This window comes from Tachyglossus aculeatus, chromosome 18 (assembly GCF_015852505.1).
Source record: "Tachyglossus aculeatus isolate mTacAcu1 chromosome 18, mTacAcu1.pri, whole genome shotgun sequence".
In the NCBI taxonomy this organism is placed as follows: domain Eukaryota; kingdom Metazoa; phylum Chordata; class Mammalia; order Monotremata; family Tachyglossidae; genus Tachyglossus; species Tachyglossus aculeatus.
This window is the reverse complement of record NC_052083.1, coordinates 1473792-1492816: the sequence shown is the minus strand read 5'-3', so window position 1 is coordinate 1492816 and position 19025 is coordinate 1473792. Positions and strand designations below refer to the sequence as shown.

At 42.6% G+C, this 19025-nt stretch overlaps 1 protein-coding gene across 3 annotated transcripts in view; it reads left to right on the top strand.

The window, feature by feature from the left end:
• KHDRBS3 (KH RNA binding domain containing, signal transduction associated 3) overlaps positions 1-19025 on the top strand; it is a 129707-nt gene that overhangs the window by 87067 nt on the left and 23615 nt on the right. For all 3 annotated transcript variants that reach the window (XR_005454908.1, XM_038760548.1, XM_038760549.1), the window contains 2 exons: positions 4965-5157; positions 16587-16669. Coding sequence is in view for 2 of the 3 variants with exons in the window: in XM_038760548.1 (XP_038616476.1) it covers positions 4965-5157; positions 16587-16669 (276 nt within the window). In the remaining variant the exon portion in view is untranslated. The remainder of the gene's footprint in view (positions 1-4964; positions 5158-16586; positions 16670-19025) is intronic.

Genomic DNA, 19025 nt, shown 5'->3' with positions numbered 1-19025 from the left:
AGTCAGCAAGCTTTCATGTCCAAGTTTGAGAGATTGAGGATGACAGTATGAACCCTGGATCCCTTCCCTCATAAGTGTCAAGCCTTTTCAACTAATTAGTCAATCATCTTCATTCATTGATTCAACCATATTTATTGAGCGCTTACTGTGTGCAGAGCACATATTGAGCACTTGGAAAGTACAATTCGGCAACAGATAGAGACAATCCCTACCTAACAAGGGCTCACAGTCTAGAAGGGGGAGACAGACAGCAAAACAAAACAAGTGGAGGGACATCAAATAGATAAATAGAATTATCGATATATTAACAGCGTGGCTTAGTGGAAAGAGCATGGGCTGGGGAGTCAGAGGTCATGGGTTCTAATCCCAGCTCCAGCATGTCTGCTGTGTGACCTTGGGCAAGTCACTTCACTTCTCTGAGCCTCAGGTACCTCGTCTGTAAAATGGGGATTAAGACTTTGAGCCCCACATGGGGCAACCTGATTACCTTGTATCCCCCCAGTGCTTAGAACAATGCTTGGCACATAGTAAGCAATTAAAAATGCCATCATTAATTAATTAATAAAATAGAGTAATAAATATGTACAAACAGACAAGTGCTGTGGGGAGGGGAAGGGGGTAGAGCAGAGGGAGGGAGTATAGGTGAAGGGGAGGAGGAGCAGAGGAAAAAGGGGGAGGGCTCAGTCTGGGAAGGCCTCCTGGAGGAGGTGAGCACTCAGTAGGGCTTTGAAGCGATGAAGAGAGCTAGTTTGGTGGATGTGTGGAGGGAGGGCATTCCAGGCCAGAGGTAGGACGTGGGCCAGGGGTCAACGGTGGGACAGGTGAGAACAAAGCACAGTGTGGAGTTTAGCGGCAGAGGAGCGGAAGGTGTGGGCTGGGCTTTAGAAGGAGGGGAGGGAGGGGACGTAGGAGAGGACAAGGTGATGGAGAGCTTTGAAGCTGATAGTGAGGAGTTTTTGCTTCATGCAAAGGTTGATAGGCAACCACTGGAGATTTTTGAGGAGGGGAGTGACATGCCCAGAGCGCTTCTGTAGAAAGATAATCCAGACAGCAGAGTGAAGTATAGACTGTGAGCCCACTGTTGGGTAGGGACTGTCTCTATATGTTGCCAACTTGTACTTCCCAAGCACTTAGTACAGTGCTCTGCACACAGTAAGTGCTCAATAAATATGATTGATTGAAGTATAGACTGAAGTGAGGAGAGACAGGAGGATGGGAGATCAGAAAGGATCTTGCTTGTACTCTTCTTCAGGCTTATTTCGGCAGTTTCATTATTCACCTTGGATTCCAGAAAGATTCCTTCACCTCTCCCTGAAGAAAACAAAGGGCCAAGAACCTCCTTCTGGCTATTTGTTTCATTTGACAAAGGCTGAGTTAGGCAAGCTGCAACCCAGGGAAGGATACCCAGGGAGTTGTTCAACTGCATTTTTCCTTGTCTCCCTCGGGCCACCATGAGAAATGAGATGCGTGAGTCAGGGAGTCCTTGATGCTCACTCAATCTGGAGTGTTTCTTCCCCAGTTTCGTCCTTCCCATTTCAGGCCATGGAAAGGGGACCCCTGGAGACTCTCTACTCCTGAAATTGAGCACGTCATTTGAAAACACCCTGTATTAGAGAGTAAATTTGAATCTGAAACAGAGAAAATAGTCTATGTAGAAAACCAGGGGGTTACAGAACAGAATACCAAGAGCAGTAGGAAAGGCCCTGAGCTTCAGGACTGTATGTCCAGTGCTTTACCTGGAGTCGTTCTCCGGGATAACCTCCACACTTGTTATACAAGTCAAGAGGTAAAAAAATGATGGCAAAATGGGAGCAGGGAGACCATTTTCAAAAGCTGATACTTGAGAAGAAAACTATCTGTCTTTTACAAAATACAACTAATATATTAAATAGAACTTATTCAACAAGATCCCTCCTTAAACATTTACCTCCTGTAAGAGAAATGAATAAAAGTGATAATGGTGATTCTTTTTCCTTAAAATATTATATAATTGTATTTCTGCATCAAGGTAGAATATTTAATATTCATTAATACAGTATTTCTAATAATCAGATTGAAAATATATGTATCAATATACTCTGACTCCTCTGGTAATATAGTCAATTACAGTATTCATAGGGGGAAAACCCACTTCATTTCAGGGATTAAGAAAAATCCGTTTTCAAGTGTGTTTTATCAATAAAAAGCAATTTTTAAAATTTAGCCAATCAAATCTTAAACCAATTCTTTTCCATAGTGAGGCAGTTTTCTTTATAGACCAAGATTCTGTTGTGTTAAATATAAAGGACATAATTTAATCACCTGGATTTGATAGAATCTTCCTTTTCTGACACAGATGTGTGAAAAATAAAGCCATCAAGCACATCAGTGACTACGTTAATGATTATTTGTCCTATAGAACATTGAGTTCTTCTCCTTTAGTATTTATAAGTTAATGATAATGAAATTTCCTGTAACATTTTATGGTCGGCTGGGAGAGCAGTATTTTCTCTCATTTAGGAAGGGGATTAGAGAACCAATTCTGGCTGTGAAGTCCAGCTTGGATTTTAATTTTCAGAATTCCAAACTCTATGGGTATCTATAACACTAGGATGCACCTTTTAAGGATAAAAACCCAGCTTAGTCAAGAGACCTTCTATTTTGACACTCACAGCCCTTGAGTGCCCTCTTCCCTCCCGACCCTGATCATCCATTCAGACATTCAAATCCAGTGATCGGAGAACTGAATTAAAATGTCAGCATTTTAATAATAATAAGAAGAATTGTGGTAGTTAAGCACATACTATGTGCTAAGAACTGGGGTTGATATACTACAAGCAGATAGAACAATCTCTATCACACCTGGGGCTCAGAGTCTAAAGAAGGGGGCGAGCAGGTATTTAATCCATATTTTACAGATGAGGAAATATGTATATATGTATATATGGTTGTACATATTTATTACTCTATTACTCTATTTATTTATTTATTTATTTTACTTATACATTTCTATCCTACTTATTTTATTTTGTTGGTATGTTTGGTTCTGTTCTCTGTCTCCCCCTTTTAGACTGTGAGCCCACTGTTGGGTAGGGACTGTCTCTATGTGATGCCAATTTGTACTTCCCAAGCGCTTAGTACAGTGCTCTGCACATAGTAAGCGCTCAATAAATACGATTGATTGATTGATTGAGGAAATAGAGGCACAGAGAAGTAAATCAATCAATCAACTGTATTGAGTGAATATTGTGTGCAGAGCACTGCACTAAGCTCTTGGTAGAGTACAATACAACAGAGTTGGTAGACACAGTCCCACAATGAGCTCACCATCTACAGGGGGAGACAGACATTAATAGAAATAAATTTCGGATACGTACAGAAGTCCTGTGGGGCTGAGGGAAGGATGAATAAAGGGAGCGAATCAGGGCAACACAGATGTGACTGGGAGAGGAGGAAATGAGAGCTTAGTCAGGGAAGATCTCCTGGAGGAGATGTGCCTTCAATAAGGCTCTTAAGGTGGGGAGAGTATTGTCTGTCCGATATGAAGAGGGAGGACATTCCAGGCCAAATCACAGATGTGGGTGAGAAGCCAATGGTGAGATAGTTGAAATCAAAGTACAGTGAGTAGGCTGGCATTAGAGGAGCAAAGTGTGCAGCCTGGATTGTAGTACAGCAGGGAGGTGAGGTAGGAGGGGACAAGGCGATCGAGTGCTATAAATTAAAGTGACTTCCCAAAGCCACATGGCAAGCAAGTAGCAGAACCTAGGTCTCCCGACACCCAGGGCTGGCTCCTTCCACCAGACCGATATAATCTGGTTAATTACACAAATGTTTTATTTTCCCCTCTGAGCCAAATTTCCAATGGAAAGGATGCCATCCAATAAATTAAATTTTCAGTGTGACTTCTGCCAACACTCAAAATGTCGTCAATCCAAAAATCTTTAACCACTGTTTTAGCTATAATGCAATCCATGTGATTTGGTAAGTAGTTTGCAGATTATCCTGTAACTACCACTAACATTTTTCTTCCTTGTCATTTTCTAGCCTTCTATTGTAGATCATTTATGTAGAAAGGAAATTAGAGATTTGCAAATTTTTTCCCCAGTATATCAGTAGTGGTATTTACATTACTCATTCAGTCTGAGGTTCATTAGGTTTTCTACCTTCGTTCTGTTTCTCATGATTATCCTTAAATGGTCATTAGGTGTCTCCTTTGAACTTGGCACTGGAAACAACAGCCCATGCCAGTGGCCTGCTAATATTGGGCAAAATATGTAGAAAGTTAGGGAAGAAGAAATAATGCAGTGATTTTTGAAAATGTGGGTAATAGCATCAGGCCATATAGACTCTGCTCTTTGAGTATTACACCTGGAAAACACATTCCTTCAATCCTGCCGAGAAGGCAATATTTCAAATGTTCGTACTGCGGAAGAATGAAATTTCCAAAATGCACTGATTTCCAAGAAAGCATCCCACCTCTTCTTTTCTGTTAGTCTTTGGGATGGTCCCAAATTATACTGCCGTATAGGAGTCATTCCGGAGGCTTCCTACTTTATGGATTAGTTGCTGCCAGTAATTACAACCTCTTTGGGAAAGTGGATTTGGAAGGCCAATAGTAATGCTGACATGGATCGTATATGAATTCTAAAGATCCCTTTCAAATCTTCAGGTTTTTTTCATTCTCCTGGCTGAGGTTGCTGCCAGTGCTGCTCCCCGATTTGTATTTTCAGATTGTGAGTCCCTTGAGGTCCAGGGACCATGACTAATTCCCACCTGTTTACTCTTTCCCAGTGCTTAGTATGGTGCTCTGCCCACAGCACACACTCAGTAAATACTGTTACTATTGCTACTTGTGCATACAAGCAACCTGGCTTCTGTTTTGAGACTAGATGAATGCATTTCCACCTTTCAGACCTACTGGAAAAAGAAAATGCATATTGAGCTGAGATGCAGCAAATCCTCAGTTATGAACTTTCTCTTGGCAGGGGCCGGGGAGGGGCAACGTCACGTCCAGCAGGAGTGCCAAGAGGGGGCCCAGCGTCCCGAGGAGTGCCTCCCAACAGAGGTCCGGTCAGTCGTGGCCGAGGTCTCCTGACCCCCAGAGCAAGAGGGGCTCCGCCGCCAGCCGGCTACCGGCCTCTGCCCCCACCTTCCACCTCGGAGACCTACGGTGAATATGTAAGTATAGAACATTGTCACATCTTAAAGGTTCCGGTTACTTGGTGACATGTTTCTTTCTTCAGGACTGTTTCTGATTGGATTGTCTCATACTTACGGCAGCGCTTAGTACAGTGCTTGGCACATACCATTATTGTTATTATTATTTTCATTTGGGTGCTGTTTGTCATCTGTTTCATTTTGTCATGCTGTTTGTAGGTTTATGCTTATGCTCAGGCCGAGAAGCAGTCTGACATATTAGAAGGAGTATGGGACTGAGAACCAGAGAACCTGGGTTCTAATCCTGGCTCTGCCATTTGTCTGCTGTGTGTGACCTTGGGCAAGTCACTTAATTTATCTGGGCCTTAGTTACATCATCTGTAAAATGGGGATTAAAACTTCAAGTCCTATATGGGACAGGAACTGTGTCCAACCCAATTATCCTGTATGTACCCCTACACTTAGTAGAGTACCTGGCACATAGTAAGTGCTTAGCAAATACCATAAAAACATTTCCACCTCAGGGCAATTGAACAGGAATGAGCCAGATGTGCCCAGAGGTGGCTGGGTCCTGGAGATTTTCCTCTGTGGCCACCCTGAGCATGGAATGCAACAGCTCCCCATTCCTCAAATAATTCCAATAATTTAGGTTTCCATGCGCCGCTCAGTCATCTCCTGATGTGGATGAAAAGCTTACTTAGGCTTGAAGAAAATGTATATGCCTGAAAATAATGGGGGGGAGACTATCAAGAACAGAAACCAATTGAAATCTTTAAATAGCTCCCTCATTTTAACACAGAAAAATAAATCGTATTGAATGAACCACTCACACTAGAAAACGGAAACTATTAGACTACCGTATATGGCTCACTGAAAATGCGGTAATTCAATAGGATAAAATTAAGGCCCGCTACAACCTATAATGGAAATCTCTTGGAATTATGTCAGTATGACTCTCTAGGTTCCAGGATGCCAGAGGACAGGCTGACCTCAATTTGTTGTTCTTCATCTGGGCATCTTTGACTTATTGGTCTGTGAGGTGGTGCTCATTCTGTAAAATAGCTCTTAATGTTGTTTGGTTGTTTTCTTTGAGAGTGTAATTCATAGCTCACCACAACTACTCAGAGACTGATGCAGATTTTAAATACTAATGTCTGTAGTATTTGGAAGAATTTCCAAGAGGATCAGGAGTTAAGTTTAACTCAATCAGTGATAGTAGTGGTGATAATAATAGTATTTATGAAGAGCTTACTGAGTGCAGAGCTATGTACTAAGCAATTGGGTAATAGCAAAACCTAGTGGAAAGAGCAGGGGCCTGGCAGTCAGAGGACCCAGGTTCAAATCTGGACACTGTGTGCCTGCTCTATGTCCTTGGGCAAGTCATTTAACTTCCCTGTGCCTCAGTTCCCTCATCTGCACAATGTGGATTCAATACCTTTTCTCCCTTCTACTTAGACTGCGAGTGCCTTGTGAAACCTGATTATCTTGTATCTGCCCCAGTGATTAATAGAGTGCTTGAAATATAAAAATTGCTTAATACCACATTGTTGCAATGAGTTAGTAGACCTGATCCCTGCCTTGAAAAATCTTCGAATCAAGTGTGAAGACAGGCACTAAATAATTTGCCGATTAAAGGAAAAGAGAGAATGAAAAATTGGGCATGTGGATGAGTAATTCCAGTTTCTATGTCTCTCACTGGGCTTTGATTATGGCTGAGTGGCAAATTACTTGCAGTGTTACCTAGCCATCTACAAAGCACTACTACGGGATTGGGGATGGCTTGGTAAAGATGTTTGTTCTAATATAAGTGTCCAAGACCACAGAATTGAAACAGATACCCTGTTTCTCTTGGCATGTGGTTATTATGAATGCCTGAAGTTGATTTTTTGTCTTTGTACATCTTAGTAACACAGACTGACTGAAGAAGGGTTGCTTTGAATTTAGGTATGTGACTTTGTGGGAGCCTTAGTCATCATTGTGAGTCCCCTCTCATTAAGAGTAATTTGTGGCAACTGTCAGTTGCCAATATTTACTGAGCACCTACTAAGTGTAGATTTCCTGCTCTATTCAGAATGGCCTCTAATGTAAATTCCCTCACACATTTTTTTTTCTGATCTTTTGGCTTTTGGGAGGAATCAAAATGTGTCAATTTAACATCCACACTTTGTAAGGAACGTGAAAACAATGCCAGTTCATTCAATCATATTGAGCGCTTACTGTGTGCAGAGCACTGTATTAAGCACTTGGGAGAGTACAATATAACAATAAACAGGCACATTCCCTGCCCACAATGAGTTTACAATCTCCTGCCTCAGTTCCTGGCTTAGAATTTACCAAGACCAACCAACGCCCATTGAATTGTGACATTGTGAACCTCTAGACTGTAAGCTCCCCCTTTTGACTGTAAACTTGTTTTGGTCCTGGAATGTGTCTTTTATATTGTACTCTCCCAAGCTCTTAGTATAGTGCTCTGCATACAGTAAGTGTTCAATAAATATGATCGATTGAGTAAACAGGCAGATATGCAGTGTCACCAGGAATGGCAGACGGACACCCCAGTGGCATTCTGCACTCTGGCACTAAAATCGGAGCAGCGCAGTTTCTCATCCCAGCCTTCATGCAGCATCTCCAAGCATCTGGGCCGCTGACGATGGCCTGATACCAGGAGTATCTCCCTGGAGGATTGACGAATTGGCACTTCCCAGGTGGATTCGGCTACTGCAGCTTGAATGTTTCTAGCTCTGGGGTGGAATGTTCTGGGAAGGTTGTATGTGTTGGGTGCATCACCAGCTCCGACAACACAGCTGAGAGGGTTGCACACTCGAGAAGGCCTCATCCAACCTCGCCCTTCCCTCCTGGACCGGGCACTGGGTTTGAGACCCTCCAGAGGTAACGTGGCAGGTGTCTGGACTTTGGATATTTATGACTTACAGGAAAGAATCAATCGGAATTTATCGAGCGCTTACTTTTGGCAGTACTCAGAGTTTGGGAAAGTACAGTAGAGTTACTAGACCTGATCCCTGGCATCAAGGAGGGATGGATCCCGACTGGATTACTGCATCAGCCCCCTCTCCGATCTCCCATCCTCCTGTCTCTCCCCACTTCAATCCATACTTCACGCCGCTGCCCGGATCGTCTTTGTGCGGAAACGCTCTGGGCATGTTACTCCCCTCCTCAAAATTCTCCAGTGGCTACCAATCAACCTATGCATCAGGCAAAAACTCCTCACTCTCGGCTTCAAGGCTCTCCATCATCTCGCCCCCTCCTACCTCACCTCCCTTCTCTCCTTCTACAGCCCAGCCCACACCCTCTGCTCCTCTGCTGCTAATCTCCTCACTGTGCCTTGTTCTTGCCTGTCCTGCCTTCGATCCCTGGCCCACGCCCTCCCCCTGGCCTGGAATGCCCTCCCCCCACACATCCGCCAAGCTAGCTCTCTTCCTTCCTTCAAAGCCCTACTGAGAGCTCACCTCCTCCAGGATCCCTTCCCAGACTGAGCCCCCTTCTTCCTCTCCCCCTAGTCCCCCTCCCCATCCCCCCCGCCTTACCTCCTTCCCCTCCCCACAGCACCTATATATATGTTTGTACATATTTATAACTATTTATTTTATTTGGTTTATATGTTTTGTTTTGTTGTCTGTCTCCCCCTTCTAGACTGTGAGCCTGCTGTTGGGTAGGGACCGTCTCTATATGTTGCCAACTTGTACTTCCCAAGCACTTAGTACAGTGCTCTGCACACAGTAAGTGCTCAATAAATGCGATTGAATGAATGAATGAATGAATGAAAGGAGCTTAAAATCTAGTGAAGGGACAAACACCCACACATGGCACGATAAAACTAAGTGAAGAGCAAATAAACTGCAAGCTACCCCCTTCCACACTCCTTCCTGCTTTCCCACATATGCATTTGACAAGACCAAACTCCAAAGGAACAGAAATGTCTTTTCCTTGTAGTTCATCACACTGGAAGCCTTCATGAACTGAGATTTTTACCAAAAACACAATTTGGGGGATTTGAATTTTGGTAGTAGCCTGAGGCCAAAAATAATAGATAGTTCCCAAGTGTAGCTTTTCCTTTCCAAATTGAACAGATTGTATTAAACCTAGACTGGCTCCTCAGGGAAATATACAAAATGTGTGTCGGCAAAATAAACTAATCTCCTGGAGTATTTGTGGGGGATTTATTTTCTGATGCTCCAGAATGCTTTGTGGGCATTAAACCAGGGAAGTAGGGAGATGGAACATAGAAAATAGTTGGGTGGAAAGAGAAGATGCAACAATAAAAACTAACCATATCACTGACAAGTTGGGTGGTGGGAGAGAGGAGGCATTGGCTATTATAATGGAAGTTGATTGATTTTTCTATTTAATCAGAGATGTTTTTAATACAGTAAAATCTCACCTTGTATGCCATCAGGATTCAAATGGGCTAAAGTGTTTTGTAGCTGCCTACCTGATGTCATAAAATTTGTGACAAGAAAAATTGAACTAAACTCAGCAAGAGGTTAATTTGGAGGAAAAGGCACAAAGGAGGGAACTGAAGATGCTGCTACTTTTCCAGCAAATGAGTGAGGCCCTGGGCACTTGACTAATCAAGTGGACTCTGGCCACATAAGGCTCCAGTTATAACCTGAAAACAAAAGTGGAGGACAACTGTTGCTGTTTGTTAGGGAAGTTAGGAGGCACTGCTAATGTTCATGGTAGTCTGCTGGGCTCATAGCTGTATGACTTGGACTCATTCAGATTCCTGTCTCTGGAGTAAACTTCTCTAGCTCCAGAAGGCCAGGGATGCTAATCCAATTCCTTCATCTGCCCAGTGTGTTTCCCAGTTGGCTCAATATTCCAGCCGTCCCATTGGAAGCAACTCCAGGTTGTGCAGCGTAGGTCAGGTCCTGATAGATTGCAAGCTCCTTGAGGGCAGATACTGGGTATTCTAACTGGGTTGGCCTTTCCCAAAAACTTAGTACAGTGCTCTGCACACAGTAAGCACTCAATAAACACAATTGAATGAATAGGTGTTCTGTAAATATTACTGATTAAGTGGGACAAGAAGGTTGATTGAGGGTTATGAGAAGAGGGAAACATGAGGTTCAGATTAGGGGAAATTTTAAAGTAAGAGGCTCTCAATACCTCTCCCATACACTTAAATGCTGAACTCCTATCAAATAATTTTTATTTTATTTTATTTTTTTTAGTGCTAGGACAGTTTGAAGATTCAGAAACCCAATCCTGGATCCAGTTGACTTAAATGATTCAGAAGGCACAGGTTTAAATATAAAAGACCACACTAATTGGGTATTTTTTCATATGTATGAACACATGCTTATCCGGAAGGCAGAGTCTCAATATATTATATGCAGTATTTTTGTGCCACATAACACTTATGGTATTTGATCGTATTCAGGGTAAAAGGAGCCCGTTGTTGGGTAGGGACCGTCTCTATACGTTGCCGACTTGTACTTCCCAAGAGCTTAGTACAGTGCTCTGCACACAGTAAGCGCTCAATAAATATGATTGAATGAATGAATATATAATGCCCTTTGAACCAACTGTCCCACATCAAATCTGTTGTCTCATACTGCTCCCATGATAGCCAGGTCAACATCTGTGAGGAAACAAATCAAGCTGAGAGTTGGGAGTTCATTATGAATATAGGAAATCAGTCTATAATACTCAAGTCCCTGCTCTGTCTAAATCCCCATATTAGGGATGTGGAAGAATTGAATAGAAGTTCCAGATTCAGCTCCTATCTTCAGAGGTGGGCACATGAGCTTTGCAAGCAAGCTTGGTCCCCAGTTGGTAAGACTGAGTGGCTCTTGGTACATTTTTCTTAATTTTCAGCAGCCATTTGGTTGCACCATGCTAGATCATCATATGCTGGCAGTCAGAGAAGGCCGGGAAATGATTGTTCAACTATTAAAGTATAAACTGTGACCTGTTATTTCAATCTCAGAAGCAGCATGGATACTGCATCAGCCTTCTCTCTGATCTCCCATCCTCATGTCTCTCTCCACTTCAATCCATACTTCATGCTGCTGCCCGGATTATCTTTGTCCAGAAACGCTCTGGGCATATCCCTCCCCTCCTCAAAAATCTCCAGTGGCTACCAATCAATCTGCGCATCAGGCAGAAACTCCTCACCCTGGGCTTCAAGGCTCTCCATCACCTCGCCCCCCTCCTACCTCACCTCCCTTCTCTCCTTCTACAGCCCAGTCCGCACCCTCCGCTCCTCCACCGCTGATCTCCTCACCGTACCTCGCTCTCGCCTGTCCCGCCATCGACCCCCGGCCCACGTCATCCCCCGGGCCTGGAATGCCCTCCCTCTGCCCATCCGCCAAGCTAGCTCTCTTCCTCCCTTCAAGGCCCTGCTGAGAGCTCACCTCCTCCAGGAGGCCTTCCCAGACTGAGCCCCTTCCTTCCTCTCCCCCTCGTCCCCCTCTCCATCCCCCCATCTTACCTCCCTCCCTTCCCCACAGCACCTGTATATATGTATATATGTTTGTACATATTTTTTTACTCTATTTATTTATTTATTTAATTTATTTGTACATATCTATTCTATTTATTTTACTTTGTTAGTATGTTTGGTTTTGTTCTCTGTCTCCCCCTTTTAGACTGTGAGCCCACTGTTGGGTAGGGACTGTCTCTATATGTTGCCAATTTGTACTTCCCAAGCGCTTAGTACAGTGCTCCGCACATAGTAAGCGCTCAATAAATACGATTGATGATGATGATGATGATAATGGAAAGAGCATGGGCCTGGAAGTCCCATGCTCCTGGGAGTCCTACAAGTTATGTTGCGAACTTGTACTTCCCAAGCGCTTAGTACAGTGCTCTGCACACAGTAAGCACTCAATAAATATGATTGATTGATTGATTGAGTCAGAGGGGCTGGGTTCTAGTCCTGGTACTTTCACTTGACTGCTCTGTGACCTCGGGCAACTCACTTAACTTCTCTGTGCCTGTTACCTCATCTGTAAAACAGGAATTAAGACTATGAGCCCCACGTGGGAAGTGGATTGTACTAGACTCTCCCTAGTAGTTCCCTTGGCCTGGCATTCCCTCCCCCTACGTATATGCCCAACTACCACTCTCCCCACCTTCAAAGCATTATTAAGGTTACATCTCCTCCGAGAGGTCTTCCCTAATTAAGCCTGCTTTCCCTGGCTCCCTCTTCCTCCTGCGATGCTTAGGTACTTGGATCTGTGACCTTTGGCCATTTGATATTTGCCCCTCCCTCGACCCCTCAGAACTAATGTACATATCTTTAAATTATATATCATTAATTATATTAATGTCTGTCTCCTCTCTAGAAAGTAAAGTTGTTGTGGGCAGGCAATGTGTTTGCCAATTCTGTTGTATTCTCCTAAGTGCATAGTACAGTGATCTGCTCATAGTATGTGCTCAATAAATACCATTGATGATAATGATCATAGTACAGTACTCGGCACATTGTGCTTAACAAAAACCATTAAAAAATCTGTACACTTTGGCAATGAGTGCAGTTAAGTGGTGCAGTTGAATGAGTCTCTTATATGATTTTTGATCACAGAGGCCCAGTGGCAGTGCCCCCATCCCTATCCCATGCAGCCCAAGATCGGGAGACTGAGCTGGAGCAGTATCAATCTGTGTCCTGCCAGAATCCTGGGCTGCTGGGTCCAGGGGTCCTCCCTGGGTTAGAAATGCTGAGCCCGTTGTTGGGTAGGGACTGTCTCTATATGTTGCCAACTTGTACTTCCAAAGCGCTTAGTGCAGTGCTCTGCACACCGTAAGCGCTCAATAAATATGATTGAGTGAATGAATGAAATGGCATCCAGGGCCCCCTGAGTCTTAAATATCCAACAGTGATAATGATAATGATAATGATGATGATGATACTAATTGTGATATTTGTTAAGCACTTGCAATGGGCCAAGCACTCGGCTAAGTGCGGGGGTAGATGCAGTACAATCAGATCCAACACAGTCCCTGTTCCACATGGGGCTACCTTCTAAGGGGGAGGGAGAAATATTTAATCCCCATTTTACAGATGAGGAAATTGCGGCACAGGCAAGTGAAGTAAGATCATTGTGGGAAAGGAAAGTGTTTGTCAGCTATGTTGTAGTCTTCCAAGTGCTCTGCCCACAGTAATTACTCACCACTAGAGATGGTTGATCGATAGATTAAAGTGACTTGGCTGAGATCACCCAACAGGCAACTGACAAAATGGGGATTTAAACTCAGGTTTGTGAACCTCCCAGTCCTGTTCTGTTTCCCCTAGATCACACTGCTCCTAATCCAGTAGAATCACTGATCCAAACAGGGGCTTTTCTTGATAGCTTAGTGGGAAAGCTTTGTTAAAATGTACTGTTTTCAAACGACCTGGTTCTTAATCCTTTGATATGCTGAAGTAAAACCTTTAATCATTAGAGAACAGGGTTCTGCTTACAAGAGGATGGACTAGATGATTTAATCATTTTCTATCTTTTAATCTCTTGTTTGGCCTCAGTGATCCCAACAAAATCAGGAAACCCTGAGAGAGTGCTTAATTTACATTTATGCGCCCAGCTCATTTTATCTGGAGTCCAGAGGAAGAAATGAGGGGAATCTGACCCTGAATCCTGTCAAATTACCACATTCAGAAAACTTTGGACAGTGATCAGAAGGGAAATTCGGAACTACTGGAAAGGGTCTTTCTTAAGAAACAAGTCCCAGGTGGATCCAAAACCATTCAGTACCTTGGAACCAGTAGCAGCTGCCATGTGGTGTTGTGGCTGTATTTGGTGGCTTCTCGGGGTTGAAAGAGTAGGAAGTGATCTTGTGAGGGAACTGGGAGAAAGATATTTAGGGCCCCACAAAACCTAAGGGCCTGAGCCTCATTTAGAGTTAATCCAGCCCTGGTGATATAGCAGTTGGGTATTCCACTCGCTCCAAGCAGTTTGAACTCCAGGGCCTTCCCACTGCAAGCCCATCACCTGCAGCGTTGCTCAGGCCAGGTTGTTGAGGGGCTGTCAGGTTCACACCCTCACCTTGGGGCTCTTCTTTATAGCACATCTGCCATTGTTTAGAGTCCAGGTTTCTATGGCCCAATAAAGCTTGGAAGAAAGATTTATATCACAACATTCCTCTCCTAGCAACAGGCATCCCCGTGTTTCATGGAAGGCAGGAACAGGCTTCAACTCCTGCTGCTTCTGGGATTTGGCTTTCTTTCGTCTGTAAAATCACATGTATTAGCTAACTGTAGAAATGCATTGCCACTGACAGGGCAAGTTAAACAGGACAAGTCTTAAAAGTCTTGTCCTTTTTTAAATGGAGATTTTGCTCCAAGAGGACTTGTGAAATAATCCTCATCCTCTTTTTATCACTTTATTAAATGGCATCAGTCAATCATATGTGAGTTCTTACTGGGTGCAGAACACTGAAGTAAGTGCTTGAGAAAGTAGAATAGCTTAGGTAGACAGGGTACCTACCTAATGGGGTGTGGAACTTTGAAAACTGTTCAAGAAAGGCTCTCTGTCCACAAGGAATTAAAATCTAGACAGATGTATGGAAATATACTTCAGAAGATATAACAGATAAAGAATGAAATAAGGATCAATATACATTGTGTAGCTATTTGAGAAGATGCCCCAATAGGAATCTATTTTAATTGTTTCTGTTTATTTGCTTGTTCCATTTAAGAACCACTTAACTGTTTTACTTAGGCTTAAGATTTCTCATCTGTTCCTTATAATGATTCTGTGCTGTCTTAAAAGTTGTTCTTCACTGTACTGTGACAAGGTAGAATGAAGTATGATGTGGTGTCTGTCCCTTATATTTAGGGACACTGCCACAGCCCATGGGAGGTGAGATTGCCTTCAAAACACAGGACCTGAGTTGCAGATGAAGAGTAGTATTTTCTGAGTCTGGAATTCTTTGGTTTGGATTTCAAACAGGCAGAATCAGGGCTAGAACCCAGGTATCCTATTCCAGAGACAAGCTCTGGAATAGGTGTCTGTAAGCATTAGTAAAGATTTTGTTCATGTAAAAAGCCTAAATCAGTGATCTTGTTGAAAATAGCAACCAGGACCCCTGACATCCACCCATGTTGAATCCCTTTGATTCTCTACTGCTCCAAAATAGTCTCTGTACTGTTGATGGTGGAAATCATATACATGCTGTCTCCAGTCACCTGATAATTCAATTTAAATGATGAACCGATAATGTAGATAAACTAGTAGAGAATGAAGAATTAAAATAAAGGACCATAGTCAGATCTAATTTTCCACCCCCACATCCAAACTGATGAGCAGTTGTCTGCCCCCTTGCAGAAATCAACTACCATGTTTCACATGTGGAGATCAGATCTGCTCTTACCAACTGCCATAGTAATCAGGGTAGACTGGCCTTAATTTTGACTTGTTTTATAAAAAAGATCTCATTTAATATTGTTGATGAAGATGTAGGGAAATGTAGGCAATGGAATCATTTCACCAGCTATATTCTAAAGCTTTATGCAGTCCTTTTGCCAAATGATTTATATCCTTGTAAAAGTGCTCATCAGTTCTCCCATCACTTAGGATGAGTGTAAGGGCCAGTGTAACTCACGTTTGAAAAGACTGAACGTTATGTCAAGCTTTCTGCTAAGATCCTGTTGTGTTAGTTCAATCAGTTCATTCACTCATATTTTTTGAGCACTTATTGTGTGCAGACACTGTACTAAGAGCTTTAGAAAGTACAATTCAGCAACAAAGGGAGACAGTCTCTGCCCACAACGGGCTCACAGTCTTGAAGGGGGGGTCTGACAGAAATCTGGAAACATAGCAGGAGGTTGAAGGATAATATTCCCTGCTTAGAGAACTTTGCTTCCCTTGTCAGCCTTTCCTCTATTTAAATTCTTCTGAAAAATTCTTACCTCAGAACAAAGTCATAAGCATCTCAGATTCTAAAACAGGCTATCCTTGTACTTATGGACCTAATTTGATATTTTGTGAGCTCAGTGTTTTTCCCGGTTATTGAATATCTTGTTTCACTGAAGTATTTGCCACTTTGATTTCACCTGATGTTCTCAGGATTGAACTTGTATTTGAAAGGGGTTACTCAGTTTGAGGGCAAAGGCACCCTTTTTTTTCTGTTTCTTGGGTCGGGGCAGTCTCTTCAGTTCCTTAGATGTGGAGGACCTGGAAGCCTGAATTCTGATTGTACTCAAATGTAAAGCAAAAGTCAATTTATGAAAGGTTATTAACTCCAAACTGGCAGTTCTGAATCCATGGCTCATGGGAATGAATTATGAAATTGAATAAACAATCATGGCTCTAACATGCCATGGTAATCCTATTCAGATTCAGAAGTCTGTAGTTCTTCCTTGGATTTGAGTTCTCTGGAACTGTAGAAACAGCAAGTTTGAATCAAGTCCACAAAAACATGTGCTTGTTTTCATTTCCAGCAACTTATCCTTTGTGTTTTTGTCCATTCTCTCCCCATTACTGTTTCAGGAATATGATGATGGATATGGCACAGCTTATGATGACCACAGTTATGATTCCTATGATAACAGCTATAGCACCCCAGCTCAAAGGTAAGGATCCAGCCTTACTAGCAGAGAGTGGTCCCCAGCCTGTTTTGAAGACTTGGGGTAAATGAAGTCATGTCCAGCTGGCAGAAAGGCTGAGTTTGTCTCCTGGGAATTATCAAACTGTTACCGCTGAACCACTTGGGAACTGGGCTGTTTCACTCAGTAGCCATGGCCAAAGGGACATTGCACCAGAATCATGGCACAGGATAGATCCTCTCTATAAAAGTTCCCATCTGGCTTCTCATGTCAGATTGCACCATTCCAGCATAATCTGGGATAGTGGAGAACATTACGGGAAAGAATCATATCTCAAATTCTGTTTTTTTCTCTTGGAGTTCAGGATTCCTCCATTTTACCAAACTGTTCCCCCCAAATGTCTAAACCACATCTCAAAGTTCAAAGATGTCTAACTGATTCCGTGCAGTAAAACAAACAGGAATGCCATATCTTTCTGTTTGAAGGATTTATCAGTAAGGGCTTGGGTTGTATGGAAAAGCTTTATCTGGTGGTTTGAAGCTCATTGTACAGATTTCCTGTTGGTTTCAGTGGAAACCACCTGGCTTAACTCTGTACATACACCATCACGGAAACTAAGGGAAAATGTCAGGAGACATTAAATTTGCTCAAGTTCTTCAGGATGATGTCCACAAAGAAGTTAGATCTTGAGGTTAGAAAACTTCATATCACCACGCAAAAAAAAACAGAGGAATTAAAGGAAAACTCTTGCCTAACTTTTCAAAATTATAATATAGCAAATCCTTATATGACAACATATCTGTGTGCCCATGCTGTGTAAATAGTCAGGGTATAATAGAAACTGTCACAAGCTATGAACACTACTGATACAATTTCCTTGCCAACTTAAGGAAAGCAAAAAGACTAAAATTAATGTTGCCATATGCTATGCTATACAGCATTGCTGTTGGCAGTATTACCATGATGCACTCAGTAATTTCTTTTGGAAGACTGTCTTATATAGGTGTAGGATAATTTTGAATTTTTGGCCAGCTCTGACACTGGGCACTCTTATTTCTGTTGGAAACATTGGTACTAACCCGTCTTTTGGAGGATGTCATCTGCTAACAAGTGTTGGATGGATTTCCATGAGCCACTACTGAGTCCACGTTCCATTTCATATCTCACAAATCAAGTTAATTTTTTAAAAAAATCCAGAATTGTCATAAAAATCCTGAGACCCCATTTCAATTCTAAAATTATTGTTTATTGAAGAAACCCTCTGGATTAAGTATTCATTTTAATCAAGAAAATAAACTGATCCATCATCCAAAAGACGCTATGCCAACTTCAGTGGTGCTTCAAATGTGCAACCTCGAATTAAGGTGTCGTCATCACCAGTACAAATATTATTAAAATGCCCATCCTCTCAAATATTTCATCAAGTATTATTAGGCCAGCTCTCTTCTGCACCTGGATGCTTCACGCATGATCATCACAGTGGTTGGGGAAAACAAAGATAGGACAATGGCAAGCTGGTATTAATAAATCAATTGGCACTGTCAGCTGACTATTTAATGTTCTCGAGAATACATGAGATTTATCACTGAGGAATTGTAGAATAATGGTAGTATATGGAAACAAAGTCCACCAGGGAAATGTACGACATCATTCGGATTTAGCACTGCCATCTGCTTAATGGCACCAAAATGACTACAGAGGTACTTATGATCAGCCATTCATAGCAGTGACAGATGCTACCGAGAGTTAACATGCCAGAGAAAGAGGTTGCTACTAAAATTCAGATTATGTGACAAGGTTGCCGAAAGGAACAAGTGATTGTTGCCTCTCCGATGCTTCCGTTCACTGCTTTGAAAGTTGGTGTTTCGAGGAATATTTTTCTACCCACCCTATCCAAAGGTCAAAACCTCCCTCTCCTCCAACCACCTACCTGGTGCTCCTCTCCCCACAGAATCTAGAGCAGGGAGTGTATTGCTTCTAAACTAAGGAAGCTGTTGGGAGGCCAGTTTTTAAGCACTTGACTAGGTTGTTTCTGATAGTCAGTCCCCAGAGGCAGGACAGTGGTGAAATTTCAGACTGGGTTTTTTGGCAGAACCCACATGAATGGAATCCTTGATGTGCATCTCTAGGTAACTACCAAACCAGTAGACGCTCAAAGTGTAAATGCTTACAAGCCAGGTCTAAGGCGGCCAAACAGAGAGATTCATCTAGCTCCCTGAGAGCTTTAGGGTTCCCAAATGCTCTTGAAAAAATAGAGGCTTGGCTTTATTCTTATGGGTTTATGGGTTTCTGTATGAAAGAAAAGTTTTGGCCCTGGACTGTGTCAGGGCTGTAACTTTTCAAGGCATTAAGAAATGGTAAAAATTAAAAGGAAACCTGGTCC